Below are 20,336 nucleotides of genomic sequence, written 5' to 3' on the forward strand. Positions count from 1 at the left end.
ATGAATATACTAGTAAAAGGGTATTCACTCCATTTTTGGGCAATTATTATAGTGTTAAAATGTTTTTTAAAAATCATTTGAAGCATGCCTTCTTGTAATTAAATTAAAGAGAAATATTAAATTGTCCCAAATGGTTCAGTTAAATGAAGATGATCAATTGATTATTTGTTGCCTATCTTAATATCACTTCCATGTTTTATGTGTGAATGATCAAATCCTATTGATGAACTAATTGCCCAATTGATAATGGCCAGTCAAAAAACACTAATTCACTAGAAAAAAAATCTGGTAGCCTTAGTTGCTATCACATTCTCCCACTCTTATAGGATATCTGTTATCTACCTACAGCTTTTTCCCTTCTTTTGTGAGGATAAACAGGTACAAACTAATAAATAATGCTGTAGTCATTCTTTCTTTTTTTTTTACAATGAAACCCATTGTAAATTTATTTTAAAAAATAATAAAATAAAATTCTGAAAGCTGATGTTTTGTTTTGCAGCATAGTAACTTCCTTTTTAATCAGCTGAGTTAATTAAATTAGTTGTATATAATTTTCACATATTTTTCTTTTTCAAATATATAGCACTGTGGATACATAGTGTAACTATAATATTTTGTTTATTGTATTTTCTGCTTTCTGCTTAACTGGAATCCAAGTACTTGTAAAATACCACAAACTACCACCAGGAAAAAAGAAATGGACATTGGAAATTCTGCCAAGAAAATGCATATTAGCTTTTACAGTAATTGCAAACCAACACAAACTTGCAAACAGAAGCTTGCCCCTTGTAGTTGGTGAATTTGAATAGAATTGTATAGATCAAACTCCAAAACCATTCAACTGGCCAACTGTACTACAAGAATAAGAGCAGAGAATTTTCAAATTCAGTATATAATTTTTTTTAAAAAATCAGCCAAAAATACAAAACAGCATCCTAAATATTTTGAAGTTGAAGTTGAAATCCATTCTACACTATAATATAGTAGATCGGAATATTGTACTGTATATATTCTAAGCTTAAAATCCAATCATTTAATGAATCACTAAGACTTAAGCTTTCTATTTATATCCTCTTTTATGAGATCTTTTTAAAAGCACAAAGAAAGAAGAGGAAATTATTTGTTTGAAATAATCTTCTATTTAGAACAGCTTTATATTAAATTGAACTGGACGTTGTGCTGATAAGCTAAACAGTGATAAATAAATATTAACAGCTTAAGTCATGGCAATGGTGGCATAGGAATTAAAAATAATGAAGAAGATAATTCAGATCTGAAATTATATTGCAGTATTATAATTATACTTCATCTTAAGTAATTATAGAAGTTTACAGTATACAGTATACCTGCCTCAGTTTATCTTCAATGGCCTGAGGATCAGTGTAGCATTGCATGGCTATACATATCTGCAATATTTGCATGATTTGCTGATTTGCAAATGAATTAGTTAGTAAATCTGATCTAATCCTTTGCTCTAAGGCTATTGTAAAAAAGCATTTACTGTATAGATCTAATCATAAGGAATTGTTGAAAGAAAATTAGACTCATTTTGGCAGTATTGTCTGTATGCTAAACCAGGGTTCTTCAACCAAGGTTACGGGAACCCTAGGATTCTTCAAGAGGCCACTAGGGGTTCCCAGGGAGATCATGATTTATATATATAAAAACCCAGTGACCGAACAAAAACCCTCCAACACTAACCCTGGGTTGACCAACTGAAGTGTATGGACCCTGTGCAAGCAGGAAGATGAGCAAAGCCTGAGCTAATGAGAGAGGAGTAAGGAATGAACCAAGTCGAGATGAGGAGTGAGCAAGGATGGAAGAACAGCAGATGGTGGACAATGCGTAAGAGAGGCAATTCTTTTTCTCTATTTTCTTTATCTATTAAAAACAGTCAGATAAAAGCAAGTATGTGGAAAGAAAAACACTAAAAAAACTATGTCATCTCTTACATATTTTGAATAACTGAAGCAACTGAAGCCTGTACATGTCTATACTAAATTCCCAATGTAAAAAGGAGCATGATTGAACTGTCTGCTATGTAGTTGTTAAAAATTGGAGTCCCAAAATTAGCATAATAAACTAACTTGAATATATAAGAACTAAATTATCAAATAATTTATTCCTTTTTCTAGTTAAATAACCAATTTTTCCTCCATCACCATTTTAAGTGCCATGATTTCTTTCCATTTTTAGCAGCCAAGTCTTAGTCCCAACTATCCTGCTTTTGGACATTTGACCATCCTAATTGATATCAACTTGGAACATTAATTTATTTGTTTGTTTTTTGGTTAAATTTATTTGGTGCCAAAAAGTTATAGAATAAAAGTTACTTGTGTTTTTTATTCTAGCATTATTTTCAGAAATATCTTTCCTCTTTTGGTTTAAGTGCCATGCAGTCTTTACTTTCCATTATGGATTTTACTTCCAGCTTTAGGTAGTATAAAACTTAGTCAAAACATGTAACAAGATACAATAATAAAGTTTTATTTATTTATTTATCCAAATTTTTATTCTTATTGTGCTTAATGATGATTTGTTTTATAAAGCAACACAGAATCCATCATGGTAAGTGTTAAGTCCTTCGTTTAATGGCGAATGAAGATCACACATGGTTGAATCAACAGCTCTTTATTTCTCCTTCTGCTCACTCCAACAACAACTGTGAGACTCGCAGGTTTGCTTTTTGTGTCCGGATCTCCGGGCAAAACAGTTACAGTTAATGGCGTGCTTTCGCGCCTCACGCATGCGCGCATGGCTGGCGCTGCTCAGTCTGGTTCCAGGCAGCTTGCAGCAACCCCGGGACCATAGCAATGTCCCGAGCCTGCTTTTGCAGGCTCAGGACACAACAGCTCTTCCCCCCAGATGAAACTTTCTCCGCACACATGTGCAACCTCTCTGAAGGGATGTGGTATAAGATTCCATCAAATCAAATGCATGGACTGTGGATATTGATGTTACTCATGGATCACACCCTTGTGTGATACCATGCTATCACTTTGGGAATAATTGTACCTGACATTCCAAAAACAAACCAATAACTCCACCATTCATTTAAGGCATTACTGCCTTGTTTCCCCCGTGACTTGACAGTCACTTTACAAACTCCCTAAGGTGTTTGGGTGGGTATTTAACCCGTTGCAACCTCCTTGGACCCAGGGAACACCCTTGGCTTCCCTGCTCAATTACCACTCTTTGCTGCCCCATTTGCCCAGGTGACCTTGGTTCTGTTGCCTGGCCTGCTTGCTTGCCCACCAGGCTTGGCAGACCAGGACTTTGCTCCTCTCCATACCCAGTTGACCTGCCAAATTGTAGGCTATCTGGACCCTCTTAGTCCCATTCAGTATTCCTTGGACTTGTGGTATTCTCCAGGTCCACAATGGACCTTCCTTAGGAACACAGCCCCTCATTCCCCAACCCAGCTGATGGATTGTCCGGGGTATTTGCTGTGCCCCGATACCTCGTGGCCCCCCTCTTTGTTTACCCCCTTTCCCAGTGACTTCCTTCTGAGAGCAGTTGCGGAATTGGGGCAGTTCCCTTGGGTTGATGCCAGTTCTCTTGTATTCTTTGATTTGTTTGGATACCCCCAGTTAGTCTACCTGTCTGGAATGCTGTCTGGTGTGTTTGAGTAGTGTGGGTACCCCCTGTGTGACTCCCTGGCTGGAGTAAGTGACAGTGTGGGGAATGTTCCCCTTCCCAATGAATTCCTGTTGGGCACACTTGCAGAAACTTGAGATGGGCCTTCCCTGGCCTCCTCGGTGGCCAGTGACTGCTGATAGCGATCCCCAACATGCACACTATAACCCTCCCTCCCCAGAGAAGAGCCAGGAGTGGAAGAGTCCAGTCTCGTATGCAGCTGGTCTATGTGCCGCCAGAGAACGGAGCCGTCATCCACAGACACCTCGTAGGACAAAGGTCCAATGACCTTGCAGACCACAGCTGGAATCCAAAGATGACCGGGCCCATAGTTCTGGGTCCAGACTGGAGCACCCACTTGCAAACACCGTGGTGCCCGTGGCTGTGAAACCTGAGATGCCACCCGATCAGGGTGTAATCTGTCAAGCTTAGTTATTAGTCTGTGACCCCAGTGGAGTTCAGCTGGGCTCTTTCCAGTGGATGTACAAGGTGTGGTGCGGTGTGCAAGAAGAAAGTCTGCTAACCTGTGATGCCAGTCACTGTAAGTCAGTTTCTTGAGGGCATCCTTGGTGATACGCACCATACGCTCAGCCATACCATTGGTGGAAAGGAGCTGAAGTCACATGACAGATCATGTTGGCCTGAAGAAAACCCTGGAACTCAGAAGAAGTGAACTGAGGACCGTTATCTGAAACCAGAACATCTGGAAGGCTGTGTGCAGCAAAAATGCTTCTCAACACCTGGATTGTCCTGGCAGTAGTAGTGGAGGAAACAGGAACAACCTCTAGCCACTTTGAATGGCTATCAACAACAACCAAGAAGAATTGCCCCTGAAAGGGCCCAGCGTCATCTATATGCACTCTGGACCATGGTGATTGAGTTTCCTCCCACCTATGAACTGGGGCCTGAGGCATTTCTGGCCATGACTGCTGGCACAACTGACACCCGTGCACTTGAGCCTCTATAGCCTTATCTAGCCCAGGCCACCAGAGATGGCTGTGCGCAAGCACTTTCATTCTGACAATTGGCCACTATGGCCAATGCTTCCTTGTCTATTTGAGCGTAATTACGCTCAGCAGAAGACAGAGTCCTAGAGTAATATGCCACAGGAACCTGAGTTCCATCAGCCCTCAAGTGGATAAGTACAGCTCCCACCCCATATGGAGATGCATTGCAGGCAATGCAGACAGGCAATTGCTCATTGAAGTGTGCAAGCACAGCATTAGACATGAGCAAAGCCTTGACCTCATTGAAGCTCTTTTCATGGACTTTTGTCCACTGCCAAGATGCCTGCTTGTCTAAAAGCCTATGTAATGGTTCTGCTACTGCAGCTTTGTGAGGGAGAAATGCATTGTAAAAGTTCAAGAGGCCCAGAAAAGCCTGCAGCTCACTTTTAGACTTGGGGCTTGGAGTCTGCTGTATAGCCTGTAACTTCGATTCAGCAGAGTGAATACCTTGAGCATCTATCCTGAATCCTAAGAAATCAATAGAATTGACTCCTATCTTACACTTGTCCTTCTTCAACTTAAGGCCTGCTCTTCAAAAACGGAGCAAGACAGCCCTTAACCTCTCTGCTAAGTTTTGAGAAGATTCTCCAGCAATAAGGACATCATCAAAATAGGGGCAGACTCCAGGGATACCCCTAAGTGTACTCTCCATGACACTTTGGAATATGCCAGGGGCTACATTTACCCCAAATTGCAGTCTCTTGACCTTGAATGCACCCCTATGCGTTACAATGGTCTGTGCCTCAGCAGCTGCTTCATCAACAGGTAATTGTTGATATGCCTGTACCAGATCTAGCTTTGCAAAAACTCGCCCCCCTTTGAGGGAGGCTAAAATATGGCTGACTACTGGTACTGGGTACACGTGTTGCAGCGCCTTGTTTAGTGTGCACTTGTAGTCTGCACATATGTGTATGTCCCCATTAGCCTTGAGAGGCGTTACTATGGGGGTTTCCCACAGACTTGAATCTACAGGTTTTAAAATGCCTTGCTGGATCAATTTATCCAGCTCAGCATCAATCTTGCCCTTGAGGGCAAAGGGTACTCTCCTAGCCTTAACCCTAATGGGTGTGATTGTTGGGTCTAACCTCAATGAAACTGAAGGCCCCTTGTAGGACCCAAGCTGTGGACTAAACACATCTGCGAACTCCTCGAAGACTTCTGCTAGGCCCAGCATTTGCAAATTTTGCAGTCCAGTAACCTGGATTCCCAAGGCCTCAAACCAATTGAGTCCTATAAGATCCGTTCATTCACCCCCAACAACCAACACATCTAGTGGACCCTCAAAATCCTTGTGTTGCACTGTAAGGATGGCCTCCCCCTTTACACACACCTTGGAATTTTGAAAATCTGTTAGTATTATGTTGGATGGCCTAAGTTTGGCCTGAAAGCCACTGCTGTTGCAAATCTTTCTAAATGTATGAATGGAAATAATTGAAAGAGCGGACCCAGTGTCCAGCTCCATGGCTAAAGGAACCCCTTGCAACCTAACCTTAAGTGACAGCTTTTTTAAAGGGGTTTGTGAGTGCCTGTTCTGTAAACACTCCTGCGCGACGCGCAGAAACCCACCTTATTTTGGCTGGGGACCCTGGTACCTTTCAGATGCAATTCTTCTCGAGGTTGTACCTTCTGGCGACCCAAACAGATGGATGCTATGTGGCCTTGCCTGCCATACACTCTGCAGATGGCAGAACAGAACCTGCAGTCGGCTCTCTTATGGTGACCTCCACACCAGAAGCATTTGGGTGCTGTTGGGGCTTTTTTTTTTGCCTTCCTTCTGCCTTCTTTCTGCTGATTGGTAATGCCAATCCACCTCTTCTTCAGGATCTTCCTCCAATCCTTCTTGAATGCCCTCATAGTGCACAGAGACCACCTCCGGATTGTTCCTGATGGGCCGCATATTCTTGACTGCCCCACCTGCTGCTTCCTCAGCCGTCACCTCTCTTAGAGCATCTTGGAATGAGATATCTTCCTTTGCAAAGATCCTCTGTTGTATGTCCCTGTTCCTTAGACCATATACAAAATGGTCTCTCAGCCTTTCTTCCAGATCCTTGAATTCACATGGTTTGGCTGCTCTCCTCAAGGCCGCAATAAACTGCTTGGCTGATTCACCTGCCCTCTGGTCCCTCTGCTCAAATGTGGGTCTCCACGCAATAACAGACATCTTGGGCTGGAAATGTTCTTTCAATAGCTTCTTTAAATCTGTGTACGTTACAGACTCCAGAGGAGCAGGGGCTACCAGATTTTCTGCAATTTCAAATGCGTCCTGACCACAGAACAAAACAACAGAGTTGCAGCTTTCAAGCCATCTTCTCTGACCTGGTTTACTCTGAAGTAGTTTTCTACTCTTGCAACATAAGACTCCCATCTCTCTGGGTGTGAAACATCAAACTCAGATAATTGACCTATCTTTGCCATCCTTGCTTCTTGCTTGAGAAGGAGTCTATCAGCCGAGCTTACCTCCAGTGATGTTGTACTGGCAGGCTAGAATGCTGAGTTTAACACCATCTTCCCTTCTTCAAGGACTCCTTGGGTAAGTCTTACAACTTTTCTTCTTTAAGCTTGCAAGCAATCCCACCTTCGTCGCCAGTGTTAAGTCCTTTGTTTAATGGTGAATGAAGATCACACATGGTTGAATCAACAGCTCTTTATTTCTCCTTCTGCTCACTCCAACAACAACTGTGAGACTCGCAGGTCTCTGCTTTTTGTGTTTGGATCCCCAGGCAAAACAGTTACAGTTAATGGCGCACTTGCATGTGCGCAAGGCTGGCACCGCTCAGTCTGGTCCCGGGCAGCTTGCAGCAACCCCGGGACCATAGCAATGTCCCGAACTTACTTTTGCAGGCTCAGGACACAACAGTAAGGATAAAAATAACAGCAATAATAATAAATACAATATAAATTCACAATCAAATGAATGTGAAATTCTAGAAACACAAGAAGATTGTCAATAAATTAAAAAATCATGGGAAATTTAAGAAAGAAATGTACCTAGGGCCTATAAAGTAATAAATGAATAATGAAAAGAATTTCAGTGTAATGCATTTGTTTTCACTGTATACCTATTCATAGATTTTTGTTTGTGTTATCTAGTATTAGGCAATACTAGTATTAGAAATATTAACACTAATACTAGTATTATTTAATATTACAAAAACATGTCAATTTTAATTATAAAAATAATAGGATTTTAATAACTATAAAAGACCCTAGATTTCACTGTAATAATGTTTTGATTATGAAATTGTTGCTGGATTAACACACTATGTCTTCCTTACCCCGCAGGTTACCATTATTAATAAATAAAATGATGGCTTATTTAATATAATTTTAAATATCCTAGTTTCAAATATATTTGTGTAAATACAAAATAAACCCTTTCATATTCTTTCAAAAATTTTATAAGCATCCTTTTTATATTGTAATTGATTCAGTATCTCCTGTATTCTTTTTTTTTTTTTTTTAAAATGCTTTGTCTTCAATTAAGATTCTCCTTTGCAAATTCTCTCCAAATTTCAATATGTGTATATATTTGGCACAAATGAAAATACTAGAATTAAATAAATAATTTAGGAGATTAAATTACCTTTGAAATTTGGTCTGATTCTTGCATCATAGCCAGACATTCTTCCCATTAATTTATCCAGAAAATCCGAAGGAGACATTGGCGTACTACGGGATCTCACACTGTCAGTTTCCTTGGTGGCCACCAAACTAAAAACAAGAAAATTTTTCATCAGTATAATCATACAATTTTTTCAGGTCTTAAAAATTATGTCTTTGTTAGATGAGGTTTCATAATTTCAGTTCAGCATCACAGTCAAAGCCAATCTTCCCCAAAGCTCCCTATGATTTGCTAGATTTTGTTTCTTTTTATTTCTATTCTTTTATTATATTTTTACCAGTCTCATTATTGATTTGTGAAAAAAACATGCCCACTACAAAAACTGTACAGGTTACCAATGAGCTTTTAGCTTGCAATTCAAGGGTAGACTGTCACCCTGACTCTGCCATCCTTTCAATGGGCTTTGAAGACCAGTTTCAAATGACCATTTAGACTGAACCATGTTGGATTAGTTTATGAGGTATATTTCTTTCCTTTATTATGAACATATTTTCCTTTTTCTGGTTTCACATACTTTGCTTCTGTTTTTAATTATGCTATGGCCAGCATTATTGCTAAGTGGTTTAAGGAATTTACATTATTCATTTTTAGTTTATTTAGTTATTAAATGTATTTACTGCCCATCCTGATTCAAGGCAATTCTGGGCAGCTTATAACATTAAAAGATATGAAACCATAAAACATAAATATTTCTAAAGACAATAAATAGAACTACAATCAAGAGTGAAATTACATTTAAAAGATGGGGAGGTATTATAAAAATCAATAGTTTAATCTCACAGTTTTTAACATGAAAAATTAGGGTTTTTTTCTGTTTATAAGCCATGGGTTTCTTGTTCTTAATTATTAATTGTGATTCATTTTATATGGATTAATTAATTGTACATCAATTAGAATCTATCCAAGTGAAGCAGTATATAATTATATTAAGCAAATAAATATAAAATATAATAAAAGTGTTTCTTTAAGAACTTGGAATGTAATGTTAGGCTAATAACTACATGACTATTTGAAAAAAATAAACTGCTGTAAAATATTCAATTTTCAGCTGCTGAGAACTAGAAAAGGTTTAAGCAAGAATTAACATTAACAATTTGTAATTAACCAAAATTATAAAAAACAAATCCAATATTTATCAAAATTCAATTGGCCAAGGTTATACTGTATGCTTTTAACCTTAACAGGAGAGGTATCATCTTTAACTACCATCTAGTAGGGTTTTTTACAGCTCAGATCTAATAGCCTTTAGCTTTTTCATCTTACAGTAGCTTTTTGTAACTATGCAAAGTACCTATGTAAGAAGGTAAAAAGGTAAAATATTATTATACATTATTTAAAAAAAGAAATCCCAGACAAAAAAAATATATGTAACATGCATCACAAAAACTGTCAATATCTAGGCTTCTGACAAAGGATTATGGAATCCTCAGTATCCACCATTTTTGCTGAATATGGACAGAAGACTTGATCCTTTCCACTGTTTTTCCCCTTCATGTACCTCCTTCAAACCTCCCCCAAACTTCTTGTCTACCTCCTAATCACATTACATAGCATGTTTCTACTTGTTAATTATAAAAAACCAATTTAGCCAAATATGGAGACAAGATACACCACAGTTTCACCTACTTAACTTCATTGCAAGGGTTTCTCAAAAAAAAAAAAAAAAAGGTCTGGCATGATTGTGATTATTATATATTCCACATCTGCCATGTTCTACACAGAAACCTTGTTATAATCAATTAAAATCCTTGTTCCTCCCATCAGTTTTTCATTTGATTAACAATCTGATTCCATGTTCCTCTGCCTTTTTCATAATTTGCTTTGTTTGGCATTTTTAATTTTTTGGATGGTTTTATTCATTTTTGTAAGTTCTTAAGCAAAGCAATTAATATATTGGTGCCATCTCTAGACCAAGCAATGTTGTTCACTATTTAGAAAAAAGCTATCCCAGAAGATGACAAATCTGTCTCAAAAGCACTGCAAACAACATTTGATATATACAAAGGGAGAGTTCTATTGTGAAGCTCTCCTGTTGCTACTGTTGTCAATTGATATTCAGGAATTGGTTTAGTGATCTGGCAAAAATGTTTCTTTGCCACTCTCCAAAACAGAAGACCATGTAAGACAATTCCAGAGACAGCAGGGATAGGGTGGGATTTAAATATGGGAACAACTGTTCTCTTTGTGGATGCTGCTTCCAGAAGGCCATTTTGGGCCTGCGCAACAAAAAATTAGCTACCGGTTCTGCCGAAGTGGTGTGAATCGGTTGAATCCCACCACTGGATGTGCCCATTTTATATCTGGCTAGTAGGTATCATGGCACTTTAAGTTGCCTCAGTTATGAGTGGAGATAAAATAAATAGCAATAGCATTTATATACCACCCCAGATCACTTTACAGCAGTCTCTGGGCAGTTTACAATGTAGAAGCATAATTTGCATATTGCCCCATCTGGATCCTCATTTTACTGATCTTGGAGGAATAGAAGGCTGAGTCAATCTTGAGCCCTGTCAGGATTGAACTCCATGCTGTTGTCAGAGGTTTGCCTGCAATACTGCACTTTAACCGTTGTGCCATCAGAGCTCATAGAAGACAATATCATGAGGACAAAGAAGAAAACATGTTACCTAACATATTCATGGTTGATAAGTGAGAGTACAAAAGGTGCCAAGTTTTATGAGCTTTACTGAAATCTTTAAAAATATTCAGCAAAGTTAGAACAGAAGTAGATAAACATATTGGATTCAATAAGAAAAAGTCCAATGAAAGAACTAAGTCATATAAACCAGATTCCTTTCATAAGAAAACATCTAGTAAGTAACAAAAGTAAACATATTTAATTCTGGTTCAACCAGTTTTTCTCCATTATACGTAATAGGCATCCAGAGGCAAGGACAATAATGAAATGTTTAACTTTCAACAAAATTAAATATTCTTCATTAAAGCACAAACAGCTAATAAAAACTAAATATCAAACTTAGTGGCTCTTGGTGTGGTTGAACAATAAAAGTGTAAGCAATATGGTACCAAATCTGTGCTACAAAACTCCAGACTACTGTTTTCTTTGGCTGTTAATGACTGTCTAGAGCAGGGGTGTCAAACTCGATTTCACTGAGGGTCACATCAGGGTTGTGGTTGACCTCGGGGGGGCAGGTGGGTGTGGCTGGGGCGGGTGTGGCCAGAGTGGGCATGGCCAGCTCGACATTGCTCATATCAGGGGGAACCTGTGTAGTCTGGGTGGGGCTGGGGTGATCCACTGTCTCCCGTGAAGGAAGGCGAGACCAGGCCAAGCACCAAACTCTTGTCCATCAGAGAGCCTTGCCACACGGAGGACCCCCAGATGGTGACACAGGCTGCTCAGAGCCCCTGGATAGTGGACGGCAAGTGCCCAGCTCAGTCCTTGAATTCTCAGGGCACCAGGACCCCACAGTCCAGCCCAGCCCTGTTTCCCCAATGGTGCCTGGCTGTGCTTACTTCTTTCTCAAAGCTGCTACTACTGTGCTCGCTCTACTTGGCCAGGTTGCTCATGGCCTGGCTTTGTAACCAAAGCATTTTCAGCGATAGGATGGGAGATCACCAAGAGAGGTCAGGAGGAGCAGACAAGGGGATGGCAAAAGGGCAGCAGGGCTGCTGGTGGCCAAGTGCTAAGGCAGGACTTCCCTCAGATTCTCCATCTTTCTCATTATAATCCCCTTCCTTCCTTCCTTCCTTCCTTCCTTCCTTCCTTCCTTCCTTCCTTCCTTCCTTCCTTCCTTCCTTCCTTCCTTCCTTCCTTTATGTCTTTTTCCTTCCTTTTTTATTCTCCTTTATTTCTTCTTCCTTCCCCTCTTTCCTTCTTTTTTCTTTGTCTTTCCTTTTCCCCTTTTTCCCTTCCTGTCCCTTCTTGGGTGCCCAAATTCAAAAGAGGAAACATTTCTCAATGCCTTCTTGCCCTGTGATCAAATTCCACTTTTGCTAGTAGTTTGTGGTCACTTAAGATTGAGAACAAACCAGGATCAACTTATCCCATGCTTGCCTTTAGTGGGGTTGTCCACAGACAACAGTACAGCAAAATTGTCAATGATGGTTCTTATAGTTGATCAGAGCTCCTTTGCTTTTTATGTGCAACAGTTTTAACATTTATGAGCAGAGGTAGATTAGTTGCTTTTCTATTAACACATAATCCTTAAAAGGGCTCTCCTTTGTCTAATTCAGAGTGCAAATATGGCAAAAAAAATATTTTCCCCCACTACTTTGTTCTGCTTTCCCCATTGGAACTGGCTGTTTGCAAATACACAAAGGGGGGATACTTTCCTAAGAGCTCACAATTCAAAATACCAATGTTAACTTGGATTGCCAACAAAGTTCTGTCTGTGACAAAACAATACAAAATTGCTTTCTCCTTTCTCCTTTCTCCTTGAACTGGGGCATCTCCAACCAAGTTGCCTCTCCTTCCTTCCTTCCTTCCTTCCTTCCTTCCTTCCTTCCTTCCTTCCTTCCTTCCTTCCTTCCTTCCTTCCTTCCTTCCTTCTTTTTTTTTTTAAGCTGCCAGAAGCTCCAGGCAGAGGTGGCAACAGGCAGGCAGCGGTGGGCAGAAACTTCCCATTTTGACCCTTCCCCTTGTCGTTGCCTCTGCATGGTTCTCAGCTCACCTCTCCCAGACCCACACATGTCTTTGTTGTTGTTGTGTTTGTGATGGGGTCTCACTCCTTGCAGCCCTGCACCCTCAACAGAGACCTTCTGTGATAGCAGGCTGCAAACTAATGAAAGCTGGTTTTTTTGGGAGTACTTGTTTCTTTTTCTCAACATGCCGTGGACCTCATGGCACCCTGCTTCCCTCAGCTCCCACCCCAAGCCCCGTGGAAGGCTGCAAAAAACTCCCATCACAGCTTCTCTTATCTCTCCCATTCCTCCCAATGTCACAATGTGGGGCTGCAAGACATGAGACCCTCCTGCACATGGACATGCACACACTCACACAAACACATGTGCAGGTCTGAGAGAGGTGAGCAGAGAGCCACACAGAGGCCCTTCAGGAGCAGAGGCAATGACAGGGAGAGAGGTCAAAATGGGAAGCCTCTGCCCGGAGCCTCTGGCAGCTTAAAAGAAAACATGCGGAGCAGTAGCTTCCCTTTTTATCCACCCTCCCCTCCATTGCCTCCATGCCTGGATTGACTGCTGAAAGGGAAGTTCTGCTTGCAACACCCCCATTCCAGAAGCCCCCGCCCCTGCCATTCACCTGCCATATCCCCCCATTCTGCCTATCGCCCATCACACGCTGGCAGGCAGAAGCCCCATGGCCTAAAAGTCCCATTCTGTCTCCTCCATGCTCAGGAAGGGGTGAATGGAGGGGGAGAGATTGGCAGCATTGCCTTTGGCTGTGCTGCCAGCGGCTGTGGCTTTCCTACTTGGGGGCAGGGTGCTCCCAGTGAATGGGAAGTTTTGCAGGTTGCGAGGCCAGGCTGGTGAGTGGGACATGGAGGCACTGGTGTGGGCACGGTGCTGTTCTATAATTTGGTGCAGAATGTGGTCAGCCTTAGATCCGCGATGCTGCCCTGGAGCCAGCAAGGGGCTGCCTGCCACCTCGGCCCCACTCCTTGGACCTGTGCCCAGGAGGCTGTGAGTGTGCAAGGGTGAAAGGGAAGCACTCAGAATGCATTCCCCAGAGGGCAGGTGGAGGCAGTCCCTCACTGGCTCCAGGGCAGCACCATGGATCTAAGGATGACCGTGTTCTAGATCAGCACCCAGGCTGGGCTGAGGAACCATGGGCCGGTTCTTTGCTGTTTCCATGGCAGCTCCACAGGCAAAATCTAATGACACAGCAGGCTGGATTTGATACATGGGCCTTGTGTTTGATACGTCTGGTCTAGAGCTTTGCAGCCAAGATCTAGTAACTTTAAAATAAAAACTGTTGAATCAAAGCAAAGGCCTTTAAATCCAGCAATATATTAGTTTGTAGTGGCCAAGAGCAATTAGAGTAAGCAATGTACAACAGAGCATGTAATTGTTTTATGTGAAATAACTGTTTCAAAGCAGTTGAAAGTTATTTAGAGAGAAGCAGGTTACCAATACTTTTACATACATGAATAAAGCTACATATAGACAGGCATAGAAAGAAAACTTTAGAATTTTCTATAAGCCTGAGAAAAATATCCATTCTTCGGATAGGAATAATGAGTACCTTGTCCTTATACAATGTTATTTTCATTGGAAATAATAAAAACAGGACCAGTGATACACAGGTACTCTTCGAATTAGGACCACAGTTGAGCCCAAAATTGCTGTTACAAAATAAGTCATTTGTTATGTAAGTTTTGCCCCATTTTATGACCTTTCTTGCCATAGTTGTTAAGTGAATCATTGCATTTGTTAAATTAGTACTTAGAATAGCAAGAGCTGATTTGAGGCATGCTATAAAATCAGCAAAGTGAGCCTATAATAAGAAAGTGCAAAATTTCTTTCAAGATCCTATGGACCCAAGATGTACAGTGGGGCAAAAAAGTATTTAGTCAGCCACCAATTGTGCAAGTTCTCCCACTTAAAAAGATGAGAGAGGCCTGTAATTGTCATCATAGGTAGACCTCAACTATGAGAGACAAAATGAGAAAACAAATCCAGACAATCACATTGTCTGATTTGGAAAGAATTTATTTGCAAATTATGGTGGAAAATAAGTATTTGGTCACCTACAAACAAGCAAGTTTTCTGGCTCTCACAGACCTGTAACTTCTTCTTTAAGAGGTTCCTCTGTCCTCCACTCATTACCTGTATTAATGGCATCTGTTTGAACTTGTTATCAGTATAAAAGACACCTGTACACTACCTCAAACAGTCACACTCCAAACTCCACTATGGTGAAGACCAAAGAGCTGTCGAAGGACACCAGAAACAAAATTGTAGACCTGCACCAGGCTGGGAAGACTGAATCTACAATAGGCAAGCAGCTTGGTGTGAAAAAATCAACTGTGGGAGCAATAATTAGAAAATGGAAGACATACAAGACCACTGATAATCTCCCTCGATCTGGGGCTCCACACAAGATCTCACCCCGTGGGGTCAACATGATCACAAGAATGGTGAGCTAAAATCCCAGAACCACACGGGGGGACCTAGTGAATGACCTGCAGAGAGCTGGGACCAACGTAACAAAGGCAACCATCAGTAACACACTATGCCACCAGGGACTCAGATCCTGCAGTGCCAGACGTGTCCCCCTGCTTAAGCCAGTACATGTCCGGGCCCGTCTGAAGTTTGCTAGAGAGCATTTGGATGATCCAGAAGAGGATTGGGAGAATGTCCTATGACAGTGATTCTCAACCTTTTTAATGCCGCGACCCCCAACCAGTCATAAGTCGAGGACTACTCAACCGGTCGTAAGTCGAAGACTACTCAACTGGTGCAGCACCGTTTGCAGAATGGGACTTTCTCTATTCAAGAGAGTCTATTCTATTGGCTTTCAAAAGCCAATAGAATAAGAGAGAGCAGCACAGCTAAAGAAAAAGGGGAAAAAATGGCGGACAGCCTTGTTTGGCGACCTCCGTGAAATGGTCGTTTGACCCCAAATGGGGTCCCGACCCACAGGTTGAGAACCGCTGTCCTAGAATGTGAAGTGAAATGGGCCTTAGAAAATCTGAGCAACAACAAAGCTAGTGGAGGTGACAGTATTCCAGCTGAGCTATTCAAAATCTTAAAAGACGATGCAGTAAAAGTGCTACACTCAATTTGCCAGCAAATTTGGAAAACTCAACAGTGGTCACAGGATTATTACTAACATAAAGCAAGACAAATGTGGAGGGATGTCTCAGTGATTAAAAATGCTGAGCTTGTCAGCTGGAAAGCTGACAGCCTGGGTTCGGGACCCGAGTGCTTCATAATAGGATGAGCTCCCATTCTTGTCCCAGCTCCTGCTCATCTGCAATTTGAAAGCCAGCAAATGAGGATAAATAGGTATCACTTTGGTGGGAAGGTAACAGCATTCTGTGCACCTTGGCATATAATCATGCTGGTCACCTGACCATAGAAACATCTTTGGACAACACTGTCTCCTTTGGCTAAGAAACAGATGAGCATCACCCCCTAGAATTGAACAGAGGAACTTTTACCTTTACCTAGGACAGCAGTTCTCAACCTGTGGGTCGCAACCCCATTTGGGGTCGAACGATCATTTCACGGGGGATGCCAAACAACGCAGTCTACCATTTTTCCCCCTTTTTCTTAGCTGTGCTACTCCCTTTTATTCTATTGGCTTTTGAAAGCCAATAGAATAGACTCTCTTGAATAGAGTCTAATTCTATTGGCTTTCAAAAGCCAATAGGAATTGTCCAGGCTCTCTCTGCCCTGCTGAGCCTGCCAAAAGTCCCATTCTGCAAACGGTGCTGCAAGTTGTCTGCAGCGAAGGCGAGCTGTCTGGAAGTTTCCACCCCTCGCTGCTGAGCAACTACTAAAAATGTAAGTAAAAGAGGGCCAGGGATGGGAGGTGGGAGGCTGGCGGGCGCAGGGAGGGTTACTGGCGCACGTGGGGCCCGGCAGGTGCCTTACCTCCCTTGGGCTGGGCCAGCTGGTGGCCCAGCTGGTGGTCAGCCTGCTCCGTCTCTGCCACTTGCCAGCTATGCCTCGGCCGGCGCAGGGGGCAGCACCACGCATGCGTGGTGCTCCCAGGCAGGGAAAGACCTCGACTTACAACCGGTTGGGTAGTCCTCGACTTACGACCGGTTGGGTAGTCCTCGACTTACGACCGGTTGGGTAGTCTTTGACTTATGACCGGTTGGGAGTCGCAGCATTAAAAAGGTTGAGAACCACTGACCTAGGACAAATGTAATGGCTTCACAATACAGTATTAAGGATCAAGCATATCAGATATCTTTAAAGGAAATCTAGAAATTTAGGATAATAGACTGCTTGAAAAACTCCTAAAACTATGATAAAATGGAATTGAATAGTTTGAAAAGCAGAGCAAGATACAAATAGTATGAAATAAAAAATTGAAGGTAATTGATTTTAGAATTTTAAATTATGTGGACTAAAATGTTCTCTGTTTTAATAATAATAATTAGGGTGAGATGGGTGGTTCCCCCTTGAGATCTACTAGAATGCCTATCTTGATGGGAGCATATCTGGAAGGAATTTGTTATACGGCAATCTGCTCTATTATGTCAACACTGAACATAATAAATTCTAGCACCATCAATGAATTAATTTGTTTGTACAGGTAAGTTTTTCAGTTTAAAGTAAAGCATCTTTTTCATACTTTTGGTGCTGGTACTATTCTTTTTATTTGTTTTGGGTTTTTTTGTCTTTATGTACCTAAATTTTGGAATTATTTTGTAACCAATAATAAACAATTACAAAATTATGCTCCTTTTTTGAAAATATGGAATATAGACATTTATCTATAGTGCAGGCAGACAATCTAATGCAACTGTGGTTCTCAAGCCATTTTTCTACAGTTTGAGGTAGGAAACTCAGAGCAAGTTGTTCTGTGATTCCATTAATAGCTTACTATAAATTTGTTTGTTTAATCTCAAAGTTAAATGACCCTAAAACTAGGAAGCCCAAGAAAGATTTTGTTACTTGATTGTAGGGGTAGGTATGGTAGAATATTTTTTAATCTCAAATTACTCATAATTCTGTGGCAAACCCCTCTCCCATGATGTTCATGATCCTGCCAGCCCTATTCCACCACAAATTCTGAAGAGCAATAGATCCCTCTGATAGGTGATGCTGAATTGTAGGAGAAATGATGACATAGAATCCACTAATCACTGCCCAAGTGAACTTACATTAAAAATAGTAAGGACAACACCGCTCCTTGGCTTCGTTGCTGTTACAATAAAACTTGGCTCTAGAAAAAGTGAGATTTATGTCATCAAACTTTTCTGCTCACTTAAGAATGAACATTAATGGGAAAAGAAGCAAGTAATAAATACATCAACATGTTGTATGTATTTGTATTAAAACATATGTGCTATAGTGTTACGTGTGCATACCTGAATGTATTCCTACATTTGTGGGGTTTTAATAAAATCTAGTAATAGTTAGGAGAAGCTGAGAGTTCTCAGCTTCCAATTTTTTGCTATTGGGTTAACCTGCAGTTTGTGTAGAATAATGTTAGTAATCTCAATATGATTTCCTTCTATTTATTGTTCACTTCAGTTTGATTGGCATATTATGTGTGCTGGCAGTGAGAAAATGAGCTTAACACAGCATGGGGTTTGAAGTATAAATAGAAAGCCAATTTTAATTTGTTTTCTAGAAATAACTTAGCTTTATAACTTTATAGTTTCTTATAAAAATATCCCCCTTTATGGATTACTGCCTAGTTGTGGCGAAGGGGCTTGTGTAACTCAATGAAGCTATAAGCTATGCCGTGCAGGGCCACCCAAGACGGACAGGTCATAGCAGAGAGTTCTGACAAAATGTGATCCACTGGAGAAGGAAATGGCAAACCACTCCAGTATCTTTGCCATGAAAACCCCATGGACAGTACTAAAAGGCAAAAAGATATGACGCTGGAAGATGAGCCTCTCAGGTCGGAAGGTGTCCAATATGCTAGTGGGGAAGAGCAGAGGGCTAGTACTAGTAGCGCCAGAAAGAATGAAGCGACTGGGCCAAAGCCGAAAGGACGCTCAGCTGTGGATGTATCTGGTGGTAAAAGGAAAGTCCGATGCTGTAAAGATTTTTTCTCCATAGGAACCTGGAATGTAAGATCCATGAATCAAGGCAAGCTAGACGTAGTCAAAAAAGAGATGACAAGACTGAACATTGACATCTTAGGAATCAGCGAACTAAAATGGACAGGAATGGGTGAATTTAACTCAGATGACCATCAGGTATACTACTGTGGGCAAGAATCCCTCAGAAGAAATGGAGTAGCCTTCATAGTCAATAAAAGAATAGGAAAAGCAATACTGGGATACAATCCCCAAAATGACAGAATGATCTCAATTCGAATCCAAGGCAAACCATTCAATATCACAATAATCCAAATCTATGCCCCAACCACTGGTGCTGAAGAGGATGAAATTGACCAGTTCTATGAAGCCTCTACAGCACCTTATAGAATTAACACCAAAAAATGATGTCCTTATCATCATGGGGGATTGGAATGCTAAAGTAGGAAGCCAAAAGATAACCGGAATACCAGGCAAGTTTGGCCTTGGAGTACAAAATGAAGCAGGGCACAGGCTGATAGAATTTTGTCAAGAGAATACGATGGTCATAACAAACACTCTTTTCCAACAACCCAAGAGACGGCTCTACACATGGACATCACCATAGTCAACATAGAAATCAGATTGACTATGTGCTCTGCAGCCAAAGATGGAGAAGCTCTATACAGACAGTTAAAAACAAGACCAGGAGCTGACTGTGGCTCAGATCATCAGCTTCTCATTGCAAAATTTAGGCTTAAATTGAAAAAAGTAGGGAAAAGCACTAGGCCACTCAGATATGAACTAAATCATATTCCTGATGAATATACAGTAGAGGTTACAAATAGATTTAAGGAATTAGATCTGATAGACAGAGTGCCTGAAGAACTATGGATGGAAGTTCGCAACATTGTACAAGAGGAAGCAACTAAAACCATCCCAAAGAAAAAGAAATGCAAGAAAACAAAATGGCTGTCTGAGGAACCTTTGCAAATAGCTGAGGAAAGAAGGGAAGCGAAAAGCAAAGGAGAAAGAGAAAGATACATCCAATTGAATGCAGAATTCCAGAGAATAGCTAGAAGAGATAAGAATGCCTTCTTAAATGAACAGTGCAAAGAAATAGAAGAAAACAACAGAATAGGGAGGACCAGAGATCTCTTCAAGAAAATTGGAGATATGAAGGGAAAGTTTCATGCAAAGATGGGCATGATAAAGGACCAAAATGGCAGAGACCTAACAGAGGCAGAAGAGATTAAGAAGAGATGGCAAAACTACACAGAAGAACTATACAAGAATGAGCTTAACATCCCAGATAACCACAATGAGATGGTCACTGACCTCGAACCAGACATCCTAGAATGTGAAGTGAAATGGGCCTTAGAAAATCTGAGCAACAACAAAGCTAGTGGAGGTGACAGTATTCCAGCTGAGCTATTCAAAATC

At 41.0% G+C, this 20,336-nt stretch overlaps 1 protein-coding gene across 1 annotated transcript in view; it reads right to left on the reverse strand.

Moving 5' to 3' along the window:
- GLRA3 (glycine receptor alpha 3) overlaps positions 1 to 20,336 on the reverse strand; it is a 92,542-nt gene that overhangs the window by 64,451 nt on the left and 7,755 nt on the right. The window contains exon 2 of the mRNA XM_039348840.1: positions 8,227 to 8,354. Coding sequence (XP_039204774.1) covers positions 8,227 to 8,354 — 128 coding nt within the window. The remainder of the gene's footprint in view (positions 1 to 8,226; positions 8,355 to 20,336) is intronic.

Source organism: Crotalus tigris, unplaced genomic scaffold (assembly GCF_016545835.1).
Source record: "Crotalus tigris isolate CLP2741 ecotype Arizona unplaced genomic scaffold, ASM1654583v1 scf7180000018183.1131761, whole genome shotgun sequence".
Taxonomy (NCBI): Eukaryota; Metazoa; Chordata; class Lepidosauria; order Squamata; family Viperidae; genus Crotalus; species Crotalus tigris.